Source organism: Melopsittacus undulatus, chromosome 2 (genome assembly GCF_012275295.1).
Source record: "Melopsittacus undulatus isolate bMelUnd1 chromosome 2, bMelUnd1.mat.Z, whole genome shotgun sequence".
NCBI classification, from domain to species: Eukaryota; Metazoa; Chordata; class Aves; order Psittaciformes; family Psittaculidae; genus Melopsittacus; species Melopsittacus undulatus.
Genome location: NC_047528.1, coordinates 83,547,855 through 83,569,893, shown reverse-complemented (window position 1 = coordinate 83,569,893; position 22,039 = coordinate 83,547,855). Strand labels below are relative to the sequence as shown.

The following is a 22,039-nucleotide window of genomic DNA, read 5'->3' as shown; positions in this document are numbered from 1 at the left end:
CTTGTGTTTCCTCTGGCAACGCTACATATGGTGCATGTTATCAGATACTTTAAGTATGTAAATAAATGACACCTGTGTAAATCATTTGCATAAAAGATATGTTTTTACTCCAAAACCTGCATTTTTTTGTTGTGATATAATATGTGGCTGAAAAGTAAACTTATGTAGCTCATAGGTTTTGTTTGATTAAAAAAAAAATTGTGTTGTCTTTCTGATAAAGAACAAGGAAATCACAGAAGTAGCAAACTATGCCTGTATTGATGGTAGTCTGAAATATGCTTGAGGTTTTCATTATAAGTCTTGATTCACAAGGAGTATGTCTCTGTTAAGTAGTTTTTGTACATTTAATGCCTTTATCATTTAGTCAGTACGCAGTTTGTGACAATATATTTCCTCAGTATTGGGGTTTCTAGCAAATTCAGTCATTCAAATGATCCTAAAGGGTTTAGTAGAAAGAGAGACGTTCACAGCATAGAAATAAGTGGCATATTTATGTATTGCATTATAGGGCAGAAAGAAAACCTGTATAACTCAGTCATGGAACTGAACAGGTTGGTAAATAGTTTATTAATGTTCACTGACACTGTATGGAGTTTTAAATGATTTGCACATTATAAAGATGTTAAAGGTCCAGAGTAGGATCAGTTTATCTTCCTTTTGGTCTTCTAAAACTTGGCATTATGCAGTTAGGAAGGTGTACTGAAAAGTGTTTTGATGAAAGAACAAAGAACTGGCTGCTTGAAGAATGTTGAATGTTGGGTGAAGGAAATCCAACAAAAGACAAAGCTAACAATACCTAATAATCTTTTCATGTTGTTACTTTGATATCTGTTTAATATCTGCTGAAACAAGTATGAAAGTGTCCTGGGTTCAGCAGTAACAGTAATTTTTCTCCTTCTTGGTAGCTGGTGCAGTGCTGTGTTTTGACTTTCGGGCTGAGAACGGCTGCTGATAGCAAGCATGTTTTGAGTTACTGCTCAAATGTTTGGTTTGTCCAAGGCCTTTTCTGAGCCTCATGCTCTGCCAGGGAAGGAGGGGAGGAAGGAGAGACAGGACACCTGACCCAGGCTAGCCAAAGAGTTATTCCATACCATACCCAGGATGTAACCGAGAGTGACCTGGAAGGGCTAGAGGACTCTGAGGGGTGGTGGAGGTATCGGTCGGTGCTCGGTCGGGCAGGGTGGGGTGAGTTATGGGTCGGTGGCTGGTGAGGTGCTGTATTCTCTTCACTTGTTATTGGCCTTATCATTATTATTTGTAGTAGTAGTAGCAGTAGTGATTTATGTTATACCTTAGTTATTAAACTGTTCTTATCTCAACCTGTGGGGGCTATATTCTTTGGATTCTCCTTCCCAGCTCTTCGGGAGTTGGGGGAGCAAGTGGGGGAGTGAGTGCACAAGCTGTGTGGGTTGGTTTAAACCACGACAAAAAGAGAAGTATAAACAACAAAATAACTAAAGTACACTTGAAGATAAGTCTGTAAAATAGGACTTTGTTCTGCTTCTTAGGAAGAATGGAGGTTAAAACAGATGTAACCTTGGTGTAGAGGAATTACTGGGTGACTGAAGTCAGTAGCGCTTTGCTTCCCCTCCAGATTTTTCAGATTCAGTTTATTATGACTTCAGAGAAAGGATGGGTATAAGTCATTATTACCTGGTTATTATGAAACTTATAATTTTCAACTATTGTTAAATTAGTATTTCCCCGCTGTTTCTTTTACTTAGGAACATTTTTATTTATTTATTTATTTATTTATTTATTTATATAAACAATGCTTTACTTTTCTAAACTCTTAATATTACAGAGCATTAAAGATAGCCTGGAGAAACTGCTGGGTCATGTAGACATTATTAACAAGAAGAAGATGCCAGCTTTGCAAAGTGCTACACCAAGAGAAGCAGCAAATATACAAGAAAAGCTGACTCAGCTTAATCTGCAATGGGAAAAAGTTAACAAGATGTACAGGGACCGACAGGCGTAAGTAACTTTTAAAAACTGCTATTTTTGTTGGCATCTATTAGTACTTCACCTATGGTTGGTGATTGTTTCTTAGTTGTCTTTTTTTTTTTTTTTTGCAGAAATGCCTTTTAAAGTCTCAAATGATACTTTCCTGTAACTAAGAATATATAATGTTTATAAGGAATTGTAATATAAGTTATGAGCAAATTTGTAAAATTGAACATATTTTGACCATCCACCACTTGCATTGGACCAAAATCTAGCATGATATTAGGTACATATTCTCATGTCATAATAACTGACATACCTTTACCCTGAGATAGTATCTGGCATTTACTCTTTTGTACCTGTACTCTTGATTTGAATCTGTGGTAACTGTATCGGGGTAAAATCACTTTTAATTGCAGAGGATTTATGAGTTTGAAGAGCAGTTCTCAGTTTATGTATAATTGTTAGCAACTCTAAATCCAGTGTCATCTTTATAAATTTGTATATTAGATATTATATGACAAGGCAGGATAATCAAGAGAAATATAGAAATGCATTAAAATGATAATAAATAAAGATGAGATCTCCTACAATACCATATAACACCTAGTATTATTTTTCTCCTGGCATAGTATTTCTGATGTTTGTAATCTAGGAATCATATTATGATACAAAATGCAGCCAAACCTAATTTCTTTATTCAGACATGGCTTATGTTAGTAGCATATTAGAGAGTAACAATCCGGTAATTTATTTATACTCTGCAGTAGATATCTGATGCTTAAAATTTTTGGCATTGTGCAATAAAATGTCTACTTCCTCTTTCAATTTTTAAGTAGATGATATATCAGATGTTACTGGCATTGATACAGAAATTTCTATTATGAGTATTATGCATTATACTTGTTTTCAGTATCAGTAATCTAAGAGTTAACAAGTAAGTTTGACTTAAAGAAAAAGTCATAATTTCAAACATTTATTGAATTACCACAGAATCAGCAGATTGAGGGAGGTGATTTTACTGTCTACTCTGCTCTTGTGAGACCCCACCTAGAGTACTGTGCTCAGGTCTGGGGCCCCCAGCATAGGAAGGATGTGGACCTGTTGGAGCGAGTCCAGAAGAGGGTCATGAAGATTATCAGGTGGCTGGAGCATATCTCCTATGACAGGCTGGAGAAGAGAAGGTTGTGGAGAAAACTTAGAGCAGCCTTTAAGTACCTAAGGGGGACTACAAGAAATCTGGAGAGGAACATCTTACAAGAGCAATTAGTGACAGGACAAGGGGGAATGGCTTTAAACTGAAAGAGTGTAGATTTAGATTAGTTATGAGAAAAAAAAATTTACTGTGAGGGTGGTGAGACACTGGAACAGGTTGCCCAGAGAACCTGCGGCTGCCCAATGCCTGGAAGTGTTTAAGGTCAGGTTTCATGGCGCTTTGAGCAACCTGACCTAATGGAATGTATCCATGCCCATGGCTGAGAGGTTAATTAGGTGATCCTTAAGGTCCCTTGCAACCAAAAGCATTCTGTGATTTTCTTAAGAGTCCTTGACAGTTCTTCTGAGAATGTAAACCATTAATCTGGTCAGGGAAATCATTAAATATATATGACTGGTTTAATTTACTGATATTGTGCATTCATGGGAATTTTAGAAAATTGGTTCTTTAGACAACACTGAAAACTTGACATTCAAAATTTCATTTGATATGATGACTGCAAAAACAACTCAGAAAATAGTCTTACTTTTTTTCAGAATAATTATCATGGTTTTAACTTGATGTTCAAATAATGATTGTGTGGTGTAGTAGGAAGAGACATGAATCTAAACATGTAAGCAGTGACTAAGAATATAAAACCTTCCTATGGTCTTAAACTGAACCAGTTTTGCCCCTGGCAACTTTTGTGTTTTCTTTGTTTAGGATTATTGGTCAACTGCTGTCACTTTGCAGATCTGTACAGAAATATTATTTCAACTGTCAGCCAGTCACTAACTTTGTTTTTAGGTTACTGGAGAAAAAGAGGGCAAAGCTTAAAAAAAATAATAGAGAGAATCATAGTAAAAGATATAATTGAGTAATCTTCATGTCATCTCTGCTTTGTCTCAACATGTAAAGTGTAAGAAACTGAGATGGATTTATAATCTGGTGTCCAGATTCTCTCATGTGCAGTACTTTTTTTAAATAGTAAGCCTAAATCTGGTTTGGTAAAATCTTCTGGTTGTCATGATGTCATGTACAAATATGAAGGGTAAGTAAGGCAGAAGCAGAGACTAGAGCCAAGCTGCTCACACAGATAATGAAAGGTGGACATATTTCTGTTGTGCTTTCCCTAAGACTGGCTTTGTCCAAACTCTTACTGGTACAGCAGACCAACCTCTGAGAAACCTTTGGAATCATCCCATGCATTTTCTACCACTAGTGCATAGAAAGGAGAGCGATTTGCTGTTAGCTGAAAGCTTGGACCACCAGGACTGCCACTCAGTTGCCCCTTATTTAGACTATAGTGATATTTATCCAGCAGCAGAAAATGTTCTGAAGTGAAATGAATTAATATTTTCACGTATTTTGAGGTCATCAGATACAGGCACTAGAGAAGTGTAAAGTATGACTACTCTCCAGCTGGCATTTGCCTGGGGGAGTCATCCTTTTATAGTATGATGGACAGCAACTCAAGATGATAAGCTTGACTGCTGTCTGGAATTTCATGCCTTTCTTTTTGTTTTAAATTTTTGTTCATGATGTCTGTCTTACTATATTTCTACTACTGTTTCAATGGTTTTGTTTGAACTCTGAGGTGATCAGTATAGCTTCTGCAGTTTTGAGAGGTGCATTTGGACTGCACACAAATGCCAGGGAGGAAATGAAGGAAGAAAATATAGCCTTTAGCATTTTGCTTCTAGCAGCTGGAGTCCATAAGGGGTGAAAGTATCCATGTAAGGCTGCTTTTGAGAAATAGATGGAGCTGTGTCTATGAGATACACTAGTGATGATGATGGTTTAGGACAGATTTTGAATTATTATTGGAGCTCTGTCTTGCTTTCAAGAGAGTGTGTCTAAGTGAATGTGAGTATGCCATGTTTGAAAGGTTACAAATATACTATATATATGTTTATTTCTGAATATTGGTTTTAGGAAATCAAAGGGTTGTAACAGCATGAAACTTTAAGTAAATTCAAAGTCAACTATCATCATGATGGAAGAACAAAACAGCTTTCCTTACCCATGTAGTTACAGAGAGCTTACCCTGGATTTCATATATATAGATAGAAACATTCATGTTGGTTTTTTTTTGTGTGAAATAGAATTCCTAGAAGTCCTTATTAATTTCTAGATACTTTGTAATTAACTTTATAGTGAGTTTATTTTAATTAGAAATCAAAATAGATTTTTAGGTAGTTTTACAATAGATCATGGGCCAGTTTGACAGAAATTCATTGTTATGGTAAATATTCAAATAGCTTTACAAGGCTAGTTCTTCTACAGTATCTGAAAACCTTGTTGAATATTGTCATTTTAGCATGTTTCCTGTATTTAAACAAATGTTCATACTGTACTTACTGTAAGCTAACAGGCAATATTTCACGAGAAATGTATAAGTAAAAATGCTGTGATCATGCTAGTATACCCTTTTGGTTGTATTAGAAGCTAGAATGAATGTATTGTTTTACTCTTTTCACAAACTCATTTAAACATTAGTCTTCAACTGACTAATTATTGAGTAAAGCATTTTAGGAAAATATTTTCCAATAGCTGTATTAAGATAACATAATCTAAATTTTGTAAGGTAGTTCCATTACAATGCTGGTAAGAATAACCATTCAGATTTAATTCTTTTTCATGTCTTTGTACAAGACATTAACAATCTTTGCAGCAGCTTTAGATACTGTTTTTTTATATTAATCATGACTTTTTTGGGAAGTGACGCTGACACCAGGTCCCTATATGTCTTCAGTGAGAACACATAATATTTGAAAAAAAATAATCAATAAATATATAAAATAGATTTGTAAATGAATGTCTTATATCACAACTTATCAACTTACTACTTGTCAAAGGCACTGTTTCTTTTGTCAGGACACTGTCTTCCCAGGATACGTCTGCCTCAGTCTTCTTTCTGTTAACAGCATGTTCTCACTAAAAGTGTTCATTTGTAACAGTGCCAGAAGTCATAAGAGAATCATAGAATCATTAGGGTTGGAAAGGACCTTAAGATCATCTAGTTCCAAGTCCCTTGCCATGGGCAGGGACACCTCACACTAAACCATATCACCCAAGGTTCCATCCAAGCTGGCCTTGAACACTGCCAGGGATGGAGCATTCACAGCTTCCCTGGGCAACCCACTGCAGTTCCTCACCACCCTAACAGTAAGGAACTTCCTCCTTCTATCCAATCTAAACTTCCCCTGTTTAAGTTTCAACCCGTTACCTCTTGTTTTATCACTACAGTTCCTAATGAAGAGACCTTCCCTAGCATCCTTATAGCTCCTGTTCAGTTACTGGAAGGCTGCTATGAGGTCTCCATGCAGCCTTCTCAAGGCTGAACAGCTCCAACTTTCTCAGCCTGTCTTCATATGGGAGGTGCTCCAGTCCCCTGATCATCCTCGGGGCCCTCTTCTGTACTTGTTCCAACAGTTCCATGTCCTTTTTATGTTGAGGACACCAGAACTGCACACAATACTCCAAGTGAGGTCTCACGAGAGCAGAGTAGAGGGGCAGGATCACCTCCTTTGACCTGCTGATCACACTCCTGATGCAGCCCAAGATACCATTGGCTTTCTGGGTTGCGAGCTCACACTGAAGCTGGCTCATGTTCATTTTCTCATCAAGAAACACCCCCAAGTCCTTCTCTTCAGGGCTGCTCTGAATCTCTTCTCTGCCCAAGCTGTAGCTGTGCCTGGGATTGCTCTGACCCAGGTGCAGGACCTTGCACTTGGCATGGTTAAACTTCATGAGGTTGGCATCAGCCCACCTCACAAGCATGTCAAGGTCCCTCTGGATGGCATTCCTTCCATCCAGCATATCAACGGAACCACAGTTTGCCACACATTGGCAAACTTGCTGAGGACACACTCAATCCCACTGTCCATGTCACTGGCAAAGATGTTGAACTAGACTGGTCCCAACACTGATCCCTGAGGGACACCACTCATTACCAGTCTCCAGCTGGACACTGAGCCATTGACCACAATTCCTTGAGTGCGCCCATCCAGCCAGTTCTTTATCCACCAATTGGTCCACCTATCAAACTGATGCCTCTCCAATCTAGAGAGAAGGATGTCATGTGGGACAGTGTCAAACGTTTAGTACAAGTCCAGGTAAATGACATCAACTGCTCCAGCCCTGTCCATCGTTTTTGTAGCTTGTCACAGAAGGCCACCAAATTGGTCAGACAGGATTTCCCCTTAGTTGAAGCCATGCTGGCTATCTCCAACAACCTCATCGTTTTTCATGTGCCTTAGCATGCCTTCCAGGAGAATCTGCTCCAAGATTTTGCCAGGCACAGAGGTGAGACTGACTGGTCTGTAATTCCCTGGGTCATCCATTTTCCCCTTCTTGAAAATGGGGGTTTTATTACCATTTTCCAGTAGTCGGGAACTTCACCTGACTGCCACAATTTTTGAAGTCATTGAATCAATGAAGTACAATGATCTTTTCCAGAACAGAACAACCATGCATTAATTTTAAATATTTGTATAGCAGTTGCAAACCACTCACAAAGAATATAAAATAAAATTAAAAAAGACACATGGCAGAAAAAACAAAAAAAATACTCAAATCTAATTTAAAAGCAAACTGCTTGAATTTTACAGATATTATAGACCTTGAACATTTTCAAAACTGTTTCTTGACCATGATTTAAAATTCTAATGGATCCCTCATATTAATTTCAGGCAACTAATTTTTATCTTTTTCTTGTCTTAAAGAATGAACTGCCAGGACATACACTATGGACTAGTTTAATACTCTTCTAATTAACCTGAAATCTACTAAAAATTAAAGATTCTGAGAGAATGTAGGGCATTTGATCCCATATAGCTTTACAAAGTGTTTCTTGGTAATTCTGAAAGGAGTAAAGAGGTGATATGCTAGTGTTATATTAGAAAATATCCCAAATCTATAGTAATGGTGTCAAAACAAATTGATGGCTTTTATAAAAGTCACAAAAAATAATTTTTATAGCAACAAGAATGAACCATTAAGAGTTAGTTAATAAGCTGATAGTAAGAATTATTTTAACTTTTGGACAGCAGTACGACTGTCACCTATTTGATTAGCTTGGTAAGTCCTAATGAAAAATGTGTATTATACGTAAAGAATCTATTCATTGGCAGAGAAATAATAAAGTTTCTCAGTTGTGTATTGATGCCAACAATGCTTTGTAAATGTGAAGTCATTGAAGACACAGGTCATCTGATCTGCCTTGAGCTATACAAGTTTTAGTTACTTATTTTACAGTACTTGTCTAGATTCCTTCTCTATTGAATACTCCCAGGCAATTCTTTCACAGTTTAACAATTGCAGTATATAACGAGTCCATTGACTTTTCAGGGGGATGAGATAAGACTATACACATTCCTTTTGGATAGATAAAATTAGGAGAAATTAATCTTAACCTAGAAAGAATAACAAAACAATAGGGTTTAATTTATACCTAAACATATTGTTATATATCTCTTTTTCACTAAGCCCAGTCAGCATTTCTTTGTTCCTTGCCTTAACTCTGATAAAGTTAATGACAAGAATGAATGCTACCAGCTTTGTTTCAGTACAGGGAGAAAAGCAACTTGTGGAAGGCCTAGGTATTTTTAGAGAAAGGCAGAAATTGTGGCTGCTCCCTCATCTATGAGCATCTGCTCACATATTTCTGTTGTGATTGTAAGTTTTGTTATTGGACTTACTTAACCTTAGCTCAGGATTCAAGATAAAAGTGGAAACCAGAACAGATCAGTTCATTGTCAATGAAGGAAATTATTTCCTTCCTAATGTTAATCTCAAAATAGCTACCATACCTTAGTTACATGTTGTTGTTGTTCTTTTCCCTTTCTTTCGCAGCAATTCAAATTATTCTAGATTTTTTAAATGCAGAATGGTGACAGCTTATAATTCTTGACTCTTACAACGAACATTAGTTATTAATTTATTACCATACTATACTATACTTACTGTATAGAAATCTCCATGGCAGTTGTCCTATAATCTAATTCTTGCAACAGATTTACCACTTTATTTGCCCCCAAACTATCAAACCATCAAGTTAACATATTGGTAAGTTTTACGTTCCTTAATTGATTGCAAATAGGTATAAAATAATGTATAAGAAACAGGTATAATATAAATGTTTTTATTATGAGCAATCTAAGTAAGGCTTTCTGTCAATATTTATAATATAAAGAAATCAAAAACTGTAGGAATATTTTTGTTGCCTAGTTTATAACTAGGAAGATTTCATTTATAGCATAAGCTGAAAAAAATGTTTATGTTACATATGGCCATTAAAATGTCTCTTTTCATAGGGCATTGCATATAAGAACATCTTCTAAATGATTTTCTAGAGGAAATTTAAAATTATTTGTTAAAGCTTAAATAGAAAATCTGAGGCAGGATAAGAAAAAATACCGTAGTTTTTGGTGAGAGAGTTGTGTTTATTAAATCACTGTCATACAGGTAGTTTTAGAGCTTAATACATCCAATTCTTGTTATGGGTATTGAAGGTGTCTGTACAGTAAAATGAGGTGAAAACAACTAATTCAGAATTTCTGTTAATAAGTAGATCTGATTATCTCATCTGAATTAGCATGTTTGTGTTGTAAAAGTGTTTCAGCTGAAAAAGGATCTTGACTGTTTTAAATCACCAACCCCCAAGCTTGACAATTAGCATAACTTAGCATAACTTCACTGTAAAATGCTCAGTGACAAAAATGCACTGCATTCATACAAGAATTATTGTAGTGACTTTTCCTGCTGTACAAAATAGAAAAATTTCACTGAAATGTCTGGGAAATGTTGCGGCTTAGTCATGAATATGTGAGCTGTAGAACTATGGGAATACAAATATGTATGAAGGCAAATATGGACAGAAGCAAATTGGCTCTGAACTGTCTGGATATGGGCTGTCTTGGGCCTTCAAGTCAGATATGAAAAATAATATGATATTGTGGTCAGTGTCATAAGCTATGAGATCCAGCTGAAACACAGGATATACTTGCTTTAGGGACAATGCTATGTTAGTACAGCTATGTAAATCACCAGATAGTCCTGGTTTATATCCAGCTGTCTGAAAACACTGTCAGAGTTTGTTCATGCTTAGCTGCATACATCTGTATAGGCATAGCCTAAGATAGTTCCAGTATATCCTCAGGTCTGAAGCTTTGTTTGTGATTATTTCTATTACTTTCTGTAAGTGCTGACAAGTTATGTTTTCACTGTTGGTATTGAATCATTATATTGCACTGTGCAAGAATTTTTAGCTGGGCAGATATTTATCTGGGTCAACTGTACACTGAATGAAAGATGGTGTTGCAGGAACTACTACTGTGGCTGACACATGCTGAATGTACTAAGGTGAGATCCTTTGCAAAATTCCCTTGATGCTTTCTAAAGTATTGCTGCTCTCTAGTTACCACAGTGCAGTGTATACCTATCTTTAAATACTTCTTGGGAGAGCATTTTTTGACAGTAGAGGGAGCCCAGTCTTTTAATATCTGTAGCTAAAGCCAGAAGTTACAATTTTCTGGTTTGTACAATTTTCATCACTGTCATTTCTCAGCTGTGTTCATATTGTAGCTACCATCTGATAAATACAATTTTCTCTTTTCTCCTTCAAGGCAATTTGAATGTATTTTTTTCTTTTATTAAACACTTCAAATATAACCCTCAGTGCCAAAGAGACAAAGAAGACACATTATGTTTTCAGTAGAAAGCAGCAAGTTTTGTGATCATAGATCTTGGTAGTAAGTTTTGAGACTTACGACGTTCAGTCTTCTGTCCTGGTGTCTTTCAGTATTTCAGCAGAGTTAGTCTGCTTTCACATTTCCTTTTCTTGAAGGGCAAACTCGTGTTTGAGGTTGTTTGGACAAAAACAGTTGATACTTCAGATTTGATCCAGAATATTATGGGAATTGACCTAAAAAAACAAAAAAAAACCCAAAACAAAAACCACAAACTGATTTTCATTGGCTTATTCTTATAGCACTAGACATACTGCACATTGCTATTTAAATTTTGTAATCTATGCTCTTTAGTTTAATTTAGTCTTGTATTTATTTAGCTGGGGAACCACAAATATTTTTGTATTTAACACAGACAATAAATTCCCTTCTTAAATTGAAGCAGAGCATTTCAGAGATTTTCTGTCAAAGTAAGCAAAATACCTGTTTTCCATTTATTGTTATTTCAGGGGAATTATATCAAACCACTGCACGTATATCTTTCTGATGCTATATTCTTTGTTGCTTCCTGGAATATATGATTTCTTAACTGTCCAGTTGCTTTTCCAGTAAAAGAGGGAGTAATTCATAGCATGAGGTTGAAGGTGTTACACTAAAATAGTGTTAGATTACAATTATTTTGCTGTTCTCCTATATCATTATGACTAATGTGACTCAGGAAAATTTGGTTTAGTAATAACTTCAGTAAGACCTTGAGGCAATTCTCTATCTATTAGGACAACATGAGGATAATACTGTAAGATTGTATAGCCTCCGTTCTGGGCAGAAGATCTGATTTGTACTTCCTGTCCATGAGTCTTCTATGACAACAACAAAATTAAAAAGAAGTGGGGTGCCAAGGTTGTGAAACAACAACAGAAATTCACATATGCTCCTTATAGAATGCAGAACATACCTATATTTTGGATCTATGCATGTATTAACTGGATGGTGGGAATATAGATGCCAAACCAAATGGACCACAGTAACCCTTTGCTTTTCTCTCCAGCATGGTAAAACAAATACAGTGTTCTTTCTTCTCCCCAGCAACCAAATTTTCAAAATCCTGTAATATTACAGTTGTGTTTGAGACTGATACTTCCCTGTCAGATTTGGTTGAAATCAACTAAAAAACCCTAGAAAATATATTGTTGGAAATGAGTGCTGGACAGCACAATCACCAAATTATCATTTCCTTAAAAATAAAAATATTAAAAATAGAAAGAAAATGCATTTTTTATTTACTTAGCCTATTAGTAATAACCAAATCAATAGAATCCCTTTTGGCAACTTATCTCCATGTGATTACACCTTGCTTCTTAATTTTTCATCTGTCCTAAGTTAAGTGTTGTGTAAGATTTATCTATGGTGACTTAAAGGAGATTTTTTGTTTCCATAACTAGTGCCATAGAATCACAAAATAATTCAGGTTGGAAGAGACCTCAGGAGCTCTTCTAGTCTAATATGGTGCGAAAAGGAGGGTCAACATCAGGTGAGCAGGTTGATTAGGGATTTAGTCAAGTAGGTTTTAAAGACCTCAAACAACAGAGACCGCAAAACCTCTTGGGAGCCCGTTCAACAGCTTGATTGTCCTCATAGTGGATTTTTTTGTGTTTTTTTTATTCCTTATATCTAGTCAGAACCTTCCATTTCCCTTTATGCTTTTTGTCTTTCATCCTCCCATCATGCACCCCTGGGAAAAGCCTTTCTGCATCTTCTCAGTGACCTCCTCATAGGTGTTGGAAGGCTGCTGTTGGGTTCACTGAAGCCATTTCATTGTCCAGTTCCCTCAGCCTCGCCTCAGAGAACAAGAGCTCTAGCCCCATGACTTTCATGGTGATACCTTGCTGAACCCACTCCAGTTTGTTAAAGGTCTTGTATTGGCAGGCCCAAAATCGAACACAGTGTTCTAGATGTGGCTTAATGAGTGCTGAGTGAAGAAGGGTAATATTTTCTCTCAATCTGCTAGCTGTGCTTTTACAAATGCAGCTCAGGATATACTTGGTTATCTTTGCTGACAGGGCACATTGCTGTTTTATGTCTCACTTGCTTCCCACAGGATCCCAGATCCTTTATAGGAGAACTGCTTCCCAGCCAACCAGTTCCCAGACTGTACTGTTGCAAGGGACTCTTCCTTCCCAGAGCTTATATCTATGAAGGTTTTTTAAGCCTGCCCTTTAGGTATAGGGCTTAAGAGCACTCACTGCTAAGGAGCTCTTTGTGGGCAATAGGAGGCCTTTAAGTGGTTCATCTGACACATTACTTCTTTAGCTCTGATCAGAAGACAACTTCTGAAATTTGTCCTTGCTGAATTTCATAGACTTGCTTCTTCAGCCTATCTAGCTCTTCTGAATGGCAGCTCTATACTTCAGCATGTTGACATTTTCACCCCTGATTTCACCCTGACGGGTGATGAATGGCTTGAGAGCAACCCTGTGCAGAAGGACTTGGGGTTACTGGTAGATGAAAAATTAGATATGAGCTTGCAGTGTGTGAGTGCAGCCCAGAAAGCCAATGGTCTCCTTTCAGAGATGATAGCAAGCAGCGTTCCCAAATATCAGCCTGCTGCCTCAGCATTCTGAGATGCACTCTCTCTGGTCACAAGGGCTTGAATGGGATGAATTCTCTAACATAATTCTTCACTTATCTGTCATCACCTTCTAGGAATTCCCCTTTTCCTCCAACCATGCCTATGAGCAGTAAGGACTGCGAGACCCTGCTAGTACTTCTCCTTTCTTTATTGGCTCATTATCTTTTTCACACTTTTTAAGTTTTTGGATGGTTTTTTTTTTAATGGAATCTGATAATACTTTGACATGAGGGAGGTACTGAATCTGGTGGAAAATTCTGCAAAGAGATCGGGACCTTCTGATATAAGTATGCCTCTCTTAAGATGTCTAAAGTTTCATTCATTCATAAAATTTCCTGCAGTGTCTGTCTAGAATCTGCTTGATACTGACTTCTGGAATACATTAATAATCAAAGGTTATTGTTCTGTGGTCCTGAGATATCTGTCCATCTTATTTAACAAAGAGTAGCCTTGGATTTCTTGAAGTTCTGAAGATTTTAAAAGTATTACAGAAGAGCAAGCACCCGGTTCTCAACAAACCAAAAAATGTGAATGTCATTTCTAACTATGAAGATTTCCAGAAATGTCTTCTAAATCTTCTTATCCTTCATCATTTTACTCACACTATTTCAAACATGCAAACTCCTTACTGTCAGTTCTAGTTAATAAAATTCCAAAAGCAATACTCTTTGATTTTCCTTTATAACTGTTCAGGAAACAGCATCTTTCTACCATATTTATTAGCTGTTATTGTAAAGGTACTATGTCTGGCTGCAGAACCGTTTTCTTTAGCCATAAATTTTCTTTCCTAAGTATAATGTGTATTGCTATACACTGAATCCTCTGTACACATATCTGCGTGTGTAGCTGTATGAAACTGCTTCTAGTCACCCCAGTTTAGTTTTTCCATCTCAGATTGAGAGACATTGGTGGTATAGTTGGAGCCATTTTAAGACAGGAACATTAAAGAAAATGTTTATCTTTTAAAGCTTGTGGTCCAGATTTTATTGACAGACTCAGAATTTTATTCTGCAGAACTGGAAGTGTAGTGGTTTCAGGCTAGTATACATATATTCATAGCACTTCGGTGCCATAAAACTTAGCTGTATTAATGCTTTTTTGAACCCAGTCTTGAGGTATAGGGCTTAAAAGCGCTCACTGCTATGGAAGTCTTTGTGGGCAATAGGAGGCCTTTAAGTGATCCATCTGACACACTTTAGCTCAGATCAGAAGAGAGCTTTTGAAACTAATCTTCTGATTGGCCCCACCATGATATCATTTTTGCTGCTGAGAAGTGCTCTTGGAACATTTGGACTAGATTCCTGTTAGACTAAAAAATTTTGGAATATATTCTCCAAGAATGCACCTAATGTGCATCAGTTGTAACTGAACATTTAGTCTACTGGCCTGCATTAGAGAGCTTGAAGTGAAACGTGCAAACATACCAAATGTGTAAACTGGCATCATTGGCTTAGAATGAAGCATAGGTTTAGGCAGTTTAGTGCCAGCCTTAGAAAGGAGTGGCTTGTGCTACTTCCTGGCAAAGAAGGGAGAGATTTCTTTTTCCTTACTCCTTTTCTGTCTTTTGCAGTAATCCTAACTACTTGAACTGAATTTTTACTTTATGTACTGATATTATTTTCAGTAAGATTCCCCCCTTGGCCCTCCCTTCCAACCCCTGAAAATATAAATATGAGCAGTATCAGGTCCTGTGAGTCCATTAGTTGGTATTTCACAGTAATTCCTTATCTTTTGAGAAAGAATTCATAGGGACTAAGGATTAATATTGTAATATGAAACTGAATTTTCAAAAAAAAATAAACAAAATAGACAAAGAATACACTAAAGAACTATATAGACTATCAATAATTGTATGTTTTGTCTGGTAGCATAGTTACTGAGAAGTAAAATATAAGGAAAATGCAGCTGAAGAACATTCCAGATATTCTTTGAACAACCATAAAACCAACAATTTGTGCCATATATTCCCTGAAGTAGAAGGAAATACTTGCTTTTCTCTTTTTCAGAGAAAGAAAAAACAAAAAGCAACATCATAAATTCATAGTTTCAATAGCAATTTAGAACAAGCCAGCACATTTTAAATAATTCAGATTACTAAGATTTGTGTATTTAGTAGGTTTCACAAATTTCACCCATTATCTTAGAATTGTATGCCAAAATCTAAGTGCTTTTAAAGCTTTTAATATGATAAAATTGTTACTTTGATTTTAAAACCAGTGTGTGAAAATAAGATGCTGACAAAACCAGTAGCTCTCAACTTCCAGACTCACCATTGCATTCTGAAACAGTAAAATGTCTGAACTCATTAACTCAGGAGATAAATGTTTAGGGATACAGACTGGAAAAGAGGTTTAATTGTTTAATTAATAATATTTTTTTCTGAAATATCAATTGACATGCCTCAGTGTTCCATATAGGCTATGTATATATTATTACAGCATGTAGAACTATTCTATAATAATTGCAATTTCTTTCTCTGGAGTACTAAGAAATAATCAAAATAATTTGGAGGTTTTGCCAAAATAAACTTCTGTAAATATCATCAAGATCATTGTTGAATATTTTGGTATTTCAAGACAAAAATCTGTCCTTTTGTAATGTTATGCACTATTATGTCTTCTTAAATGGTACACTGTAATTCAATTTTTAAGTAGTGGTATTGTAGGGACACTCAAGACATATTGCTCACTCATGATCCATGAGATTTGTTACTGACTACTGCTTTTTCTGCCCAAATCTTCAGCAATATTTTCTGGCTGTATAACATAAGACATTTCTACTCAGATGTCATATAGCTAATGTTGACATGCAAAGATACAAGTAATAATAGATGTTGTTTTACATATTAGATAGTTCTTAAATTATTTCCATATATAGTCCTATTAGAGTCTGATTTAGTTTCTCTCACAAGCCTGGAAAAAAAAATATCACAAATTCACAACATACTATAATAATATGTTATTGTAGTTTTACAAATAAGAAAGGAAGAGCTGTGATGATATTCAAATACCTTTTTTAAGATCAGGTACAAATATTCTGATTTGCCAAGAAAATAATCTTAAATTCCAATCCAGCCTTGCACCCACAAAAGGACCATTTCTTTCAAGTACCGTCTTTATGAGCCTACAGAGGGACTGAAATACTCTGACAGCAGGTGTTAGAAACACCAAAGAGTTTGGAAATTGTTTGCATTTTAAGGAGTACGGAATGTATTGTCAGGCTATACTATGTGTTGTGGATTATTTGTTTTAGAAAGGACTGCAGTCTTCACTTAGGGGTTTGGGGTTTTTTGGTTTTTTATTTTTTTTTCCTTTTTCCGTTCGCTCTCTGCATGTTGTCTCAGGGAAGTGGCAGTCTCTAAGGCAGGATTAGGCACAGCAGAGGCCTGCATTGCAGGAAAGCTGCCTGGTCCCGTGTAAACCGCTGCAGGCCCATTATGGGAGCCCCACTAGGGGGCAGTTTTGCAGTGGAAGTGCTCTCGCGGCATGCAAAGCAAACGAACGCTAAAATTGCTTTCTCCATCTTTCCAGTGGATTTTCTCTTTCTGTCAGAATACAAGATACCCGCTGACTAGCTGGAAGCTGAGATAAAACGTAAATGTAGGGAATCACTGAGTTGTTCTTTTTCTCTCAGATTCACGGGCCTTCATGTACAGCAAAAATGTAGCCCAGACACCTACTGTTACAGGAATCTTTTTCTCTGGGCTTTTTAAGGCTTTTCCACACTTCCTGCCTTATTTCTTTTTCCCCCCTGATTTCAGTGTAAAAACAGTGGGATTAAGAATTTACATTATATGTTATAGAATGTAACAAAAAAATTCCTAAATAGTAAAAAGACTGGCTATGGTCTTACAAAGAATATTATTTTTTAGAAGCCATTATTCTAATATAATCAAGAAAGAAAATAAAGTTAGAAAACTTAAAGCTCCAATACAGATACCCCAGGCGCAAGCACATTTTAATTACAATTCCTTTAAGCATTTTTCTTGTTTCCTTTTGTACTACACACAACTGTGTACTTGGCCTGTGTTTATAGCATCTGACAACTTGGTAGATCAGTAACAAAACAGAAGGCATAGAAGTACTTAACAGAATAATGTTACATTTTCATATTGTCAGGGTGATTAATGACAAGCACTGAAGTTTGGCAGTAATGGAAAGGAGCAAATGTTACTGCATTGCCGAATTGATACTCTTTAGTAGACACTGTGGGAGTCTGCAAGCCTAGAAATAAATTCCTCTAATAACCATGAGAGTGTCTTTGTCCCTGCAGTACACTAAACAGACCAGTTCCCTTTACTATCTTTAAATCCTCTGTCACAATAGCAATGCCACTTAAATTACAATTCTTCTTTCCAATTTTGATGCATGATCAGTTGGTCAATTCCCCAAGTCTTTATGCATCCTATAAACTGATATAATATTCCATATCCTGTAGCAAGGAAGAGTTTATTTCCAAGATGCCTGCCTGGGAAGTACCCCTAAAGCATGGTGATCTTAGATATAACCTTAGCATATGGACTGAAGAACCTTGACAAGCTGGAATGCCCTCAAGTCTCCAGGGACAAAAGGCCACTTAACTCCTTTGATATACATTGAAGCAAGACTTTCCAAACAGCATTAAATTCTCTCTCCTGGTAATATGTAAATTTATGAGATTGTCTTTTTTTCCAGACAACAATTTTTCCTATGTCAGAATATTCTATGAAATGTGAATTTTCCAATTCAGGACCAAAATATTTTTGCTGTTTTTTTCTTCCCAGATTTTCCTGCCTAAAAACTTTTCTGCTATGAAACTGGGAGACAAAACCCTCCCCTTTCCTCACTGAAGGTGAGGAAAATCCTAATGGCAAAAGATGAAGTTGTAGAGGGGAATGTAGACTAAGAATAGAGAAATTTTCTAGTTACTTTACAGGAAGCCTGACAACCTCTCTTGCATTTTCTTTCCCAAGTGGGTTGTTAAAGAGGCAGGCAAGAACATAAATTGTAAGTAAGTGGTCAAACAAGATCCCTTGATTGCTTCCTAATGCAAAGGAGCTTTCAAAGTTCTGCCCAGTATAGGGGGGACTCCCAGAAAGATAAGGTTAGAAGGAGCCATGATGTAAAAATGTGAAAGTACTTTGAGTTTAGATACCGACAAGATGGAAACATAGATAGACATGAATTTATTTCTATTAACTATACCATAAATTCACTCATGAGGTCTATAAAACACTATTATAGTCACCAATTTAAGTCTCTGAAGCTGTCGTGTTCCTACTCAAACTTTTCATTGATATGCAAAGAACAGTATATGGTGTTTTCCGTTTTGTTTCGTTTTTTTTTCTCTTTATTTACATTCAAAAAAAGAAAAGGGGGGGGGGGGGGGGAGAGAGAGAGAGAGAAGAAAATTAATGCAATTCTCAAGCATCTTTCTTTCCAAAACAATAAAGCTTTCGGGAAATGTGTGAACATTGCTTACACTTCTGCCCTAGAGTAATCACACAGTATAATAATGTCTGTATGGAGCCTCAGTAGCATGTGCTGAGCTGTTCATGATGTTGTTTTAGCATTGGTTCTCCAATCAGTTCTGAAAATGCAGTTAGATTTATAAGCAATACCTGGGTGGTTTGTCTTTTTCCTTAGTAAAAATGGGAGGGCAGCTGTGCATAGTAGACTAAGAGGAAGAAACTAAGAGGAAGAAATCTATTGTTCCACTGTAACCACTTGCCTTCTGTGCTTCCAGTGTTGATTCATCTATTTCTTATGACACTGTAACTCAGAAGCAACTCCACTGCTTTCAGTGGGTTTTCACTACTATAAAACCAGTAGGAAACAAGATTAGAACTCATGATTTTTGAAAGAGATAGTAATCATTTTGCAACAAGCTTTTATTTCAGCTTATGGTCTGTGGAGCAATAGTGTACAATCATATATGAAAACATTTATAGGAAGAGACATATCAGTTAGCTTGAGTGTCCAGTTCCTATCTGGATTCACCCTTTTTATTAGGTGTCTTTTTCAGAGTTGACATCTACTGCTGTAGTAGAAATCAACAGAAATTACAGATACTTAGGTTTTGAAATAAAGTCCATGATATTCACTGCAGACAAGAATCTGACAAAGATGTAGTATCTAGTCTGGCGAAAGACAGGTAGCAACTAATCACAGTCACCATATCCTTTTTCTTCAGCAATTCAAGTTATCTCAGTAACGGGTTGCTGTTAACCCTTAATTGAGTCCTCCTCCTCCAAAGCAGCTAAAGCAGAGACTGGCACAATAACATAGAAAGGTGGACTAGATAACATTGAACATAGATGCTAGAAAAGTTGAAACAGTAATGTAGAATATTCTTGCCAGCATCTGAGCATTGTATGACATGCTAAGTCAGAGCAGAAATATATATATCAAATTTTATAGTCACTTGGGACAACTTAGTGAACTGCCTCTGATCCTCTGATCTCTCGGTGGGCTGAAATGGAAGACAGACAAGTGAGACTGAAGCTAAAAATGGCATTCTTGATTCAGTTTGCCTTTTGTACTAGCACAACTGGTGATTGTGTTATGTTTAGCTTCTCCACTCTCTCCAAGGTTCTGCTAGAGAGAGAGGAGGTACACATTTTTTTGTAATGGTTAACTTCTGAAGTGTGCATGCTTCTGCAATCCTGAATGTTATGTTCATGAATAGAGCGGGAGAAGGCCATATTGGAAAAAAATGAAAGAAACACCTAGGAACTTTCTAGGACCTACCTTTAGCCAAGATTTTTATATCATATAAACTTGCAACTTTGATCAAAGTCCATGCAATAATATTCTCTACCTTAACTTTGAATTGTCTAGTCATTAAAGTGTGAACACATAGAGAAAAATTTAGAGAAGTTTCATGGGTTTTTTTTGTTGTTGATTTTTATTTTTTTACAATTTTAACTAATTTTCTAATTTTTCTCTCTCTTATATGTCTAACTTCAAAACAACAATATCAGCTTGCACAAGACAACCAGGCAGCTAAGCTCATTCTGTTCCTCCTTTTTATTTTCTTTTTTTAATATTGTTCTTTCAGTATTATCACATATGTAAATCCTGAGATGCAATCAGGGTTCCTTGCCAGTTAGGCTAAATGACAGCAGTTTCTTTGTTTAGCAATTTTGAAGAATGACAAGCTGGTAAGGTACTCCATATTCCCTTTCTGTTTACAGAGAAAGAACAGGAATTACTAATGGGATAGCTTTGTTATACTGTGCTTTGGTCCTAAGTAATGAGAAGGATGAGTGAACAATGCACCACTGGCATTAATGTGTAGTTATTTTGGACATTTCTTATTTCTAAAACTGTCCAAAAGTATTCTTTCTGCTGCTGTCAGCAATATTTCTAAAGGAGACTAGGTATACAAATTTATCTAAACATCTAGTGAGCTAACTAGGACCTTCAGGCTGATGATTTCTTAGCCTATTCCTACATTTGCTTAAAGAGTGTAAGACAAGGTGCAACTTTATATTCCTCTAACAGGTAGATAAGAACAAAGATCTACTGACAGTTTTCAAACTCCTGAATTCAGAAGCCAAAAAAGGAGCAGAGTGACCTATCTCAGCTTACCCTGGATACTGAGGACCTCTTCATCCTCTACAAAATAAATCTATTGGCCTCTTGTTTCTTATTTGTTAAATCGTTAGTGCCACAGGTGTTAATGACATCCTTTTAGGTTTAAAGACTTACAATGGTGTTGACAAATGCCATATTTTTCTGTGAAACACACGTGGTTAGTGGATTTTACAACTACAGGCCATGGGAGTCCTGTTCTTATTTTTGTGTGATTTAACTAGCTTCATAGATTTAGGTTTATATTAACAGAAAATCATAGAATGATTAGGGTTGGAAAGGACCTTAAGATCATCTAGTTCTATGGGCAAGGACACCTCACAATAGACACTGCTCAAGTCTTTGTCCAACCTGCCCTTAAACACTGCCAAGAATGGAGTATTCACCTTTTCTTTCGGCAACCTGTTACAGCACCTCGCTGCCCTCACAGTAAAGTACATCTTCCTGGTATCTAACCTGAACTTCCCCTGTTTCAATTTTAACCCATTACTCCTTACTCCTTGCCCTATTATTACAGTCCCTGATTGTATTTCATGTGCCCTAGCATGGTTTCCAGGAGAATCTGCTCCATGATCCTGCCAGGCAGAGAGGTGAGACTGCCTTGTCTGTAGTTCCCTGGGTCTTCCACTTTTCCCTTCTTGAAAATGGATGTATTATTTCCCTTTTTCCAGTCATCAAATCCTGATTGCAACAGCCATGCTAAACTAGAGTATAGTCATGAAACTTTTTGCACTGCACAGTTGGTCAGTATTCATGCAATAATACTGTAGTTTAGGAGCTCTGTTCCAGGTAGCAGGAGGAGTAAGACTCTTCCACAAGAGAGGATAAGTGAGGAGCCAAGAGTGACCTCAGTACCTGCAGTGCCCTTACTGGGGCACAGTTCCACAGTATCTGACCTGAGTGGGTGCAAGTAACAGGGTCCATGTATGATTCCAGCTGAGGCAAAAAAAGTGATAAACCAGGACCAGGGTCCACCCAGGGGGCTTATTCAGGAGGCAAAAGA

General features: G+C 36.7%; 1 protein-coding gene across 4 annotated transcripts in view; it reads left to right on the top strand.

Annotated features, from left to right (window-relative positions):
- Positions 1–22,039, top strand: part of DMD (dystrophin) — a 1,017,291-nt gene that overhangs the window by 430,004 nt on the left and 565,248 nt on the right. For all 4 annotated transcript variants that reach the window (XM_034074486.1, XM_034074485.1, XM_034074487.1 and 1 more), the window contains one exon: positions 1,805–1,977. In XM_034074486.1, coding sequence (XP_033930377.1) covers positions 1,805–1,977 — 173 coding nt within the window. The remainder of the gene's footprint in view (positions 1–1,804; positions 1,978–22,039) is intronic.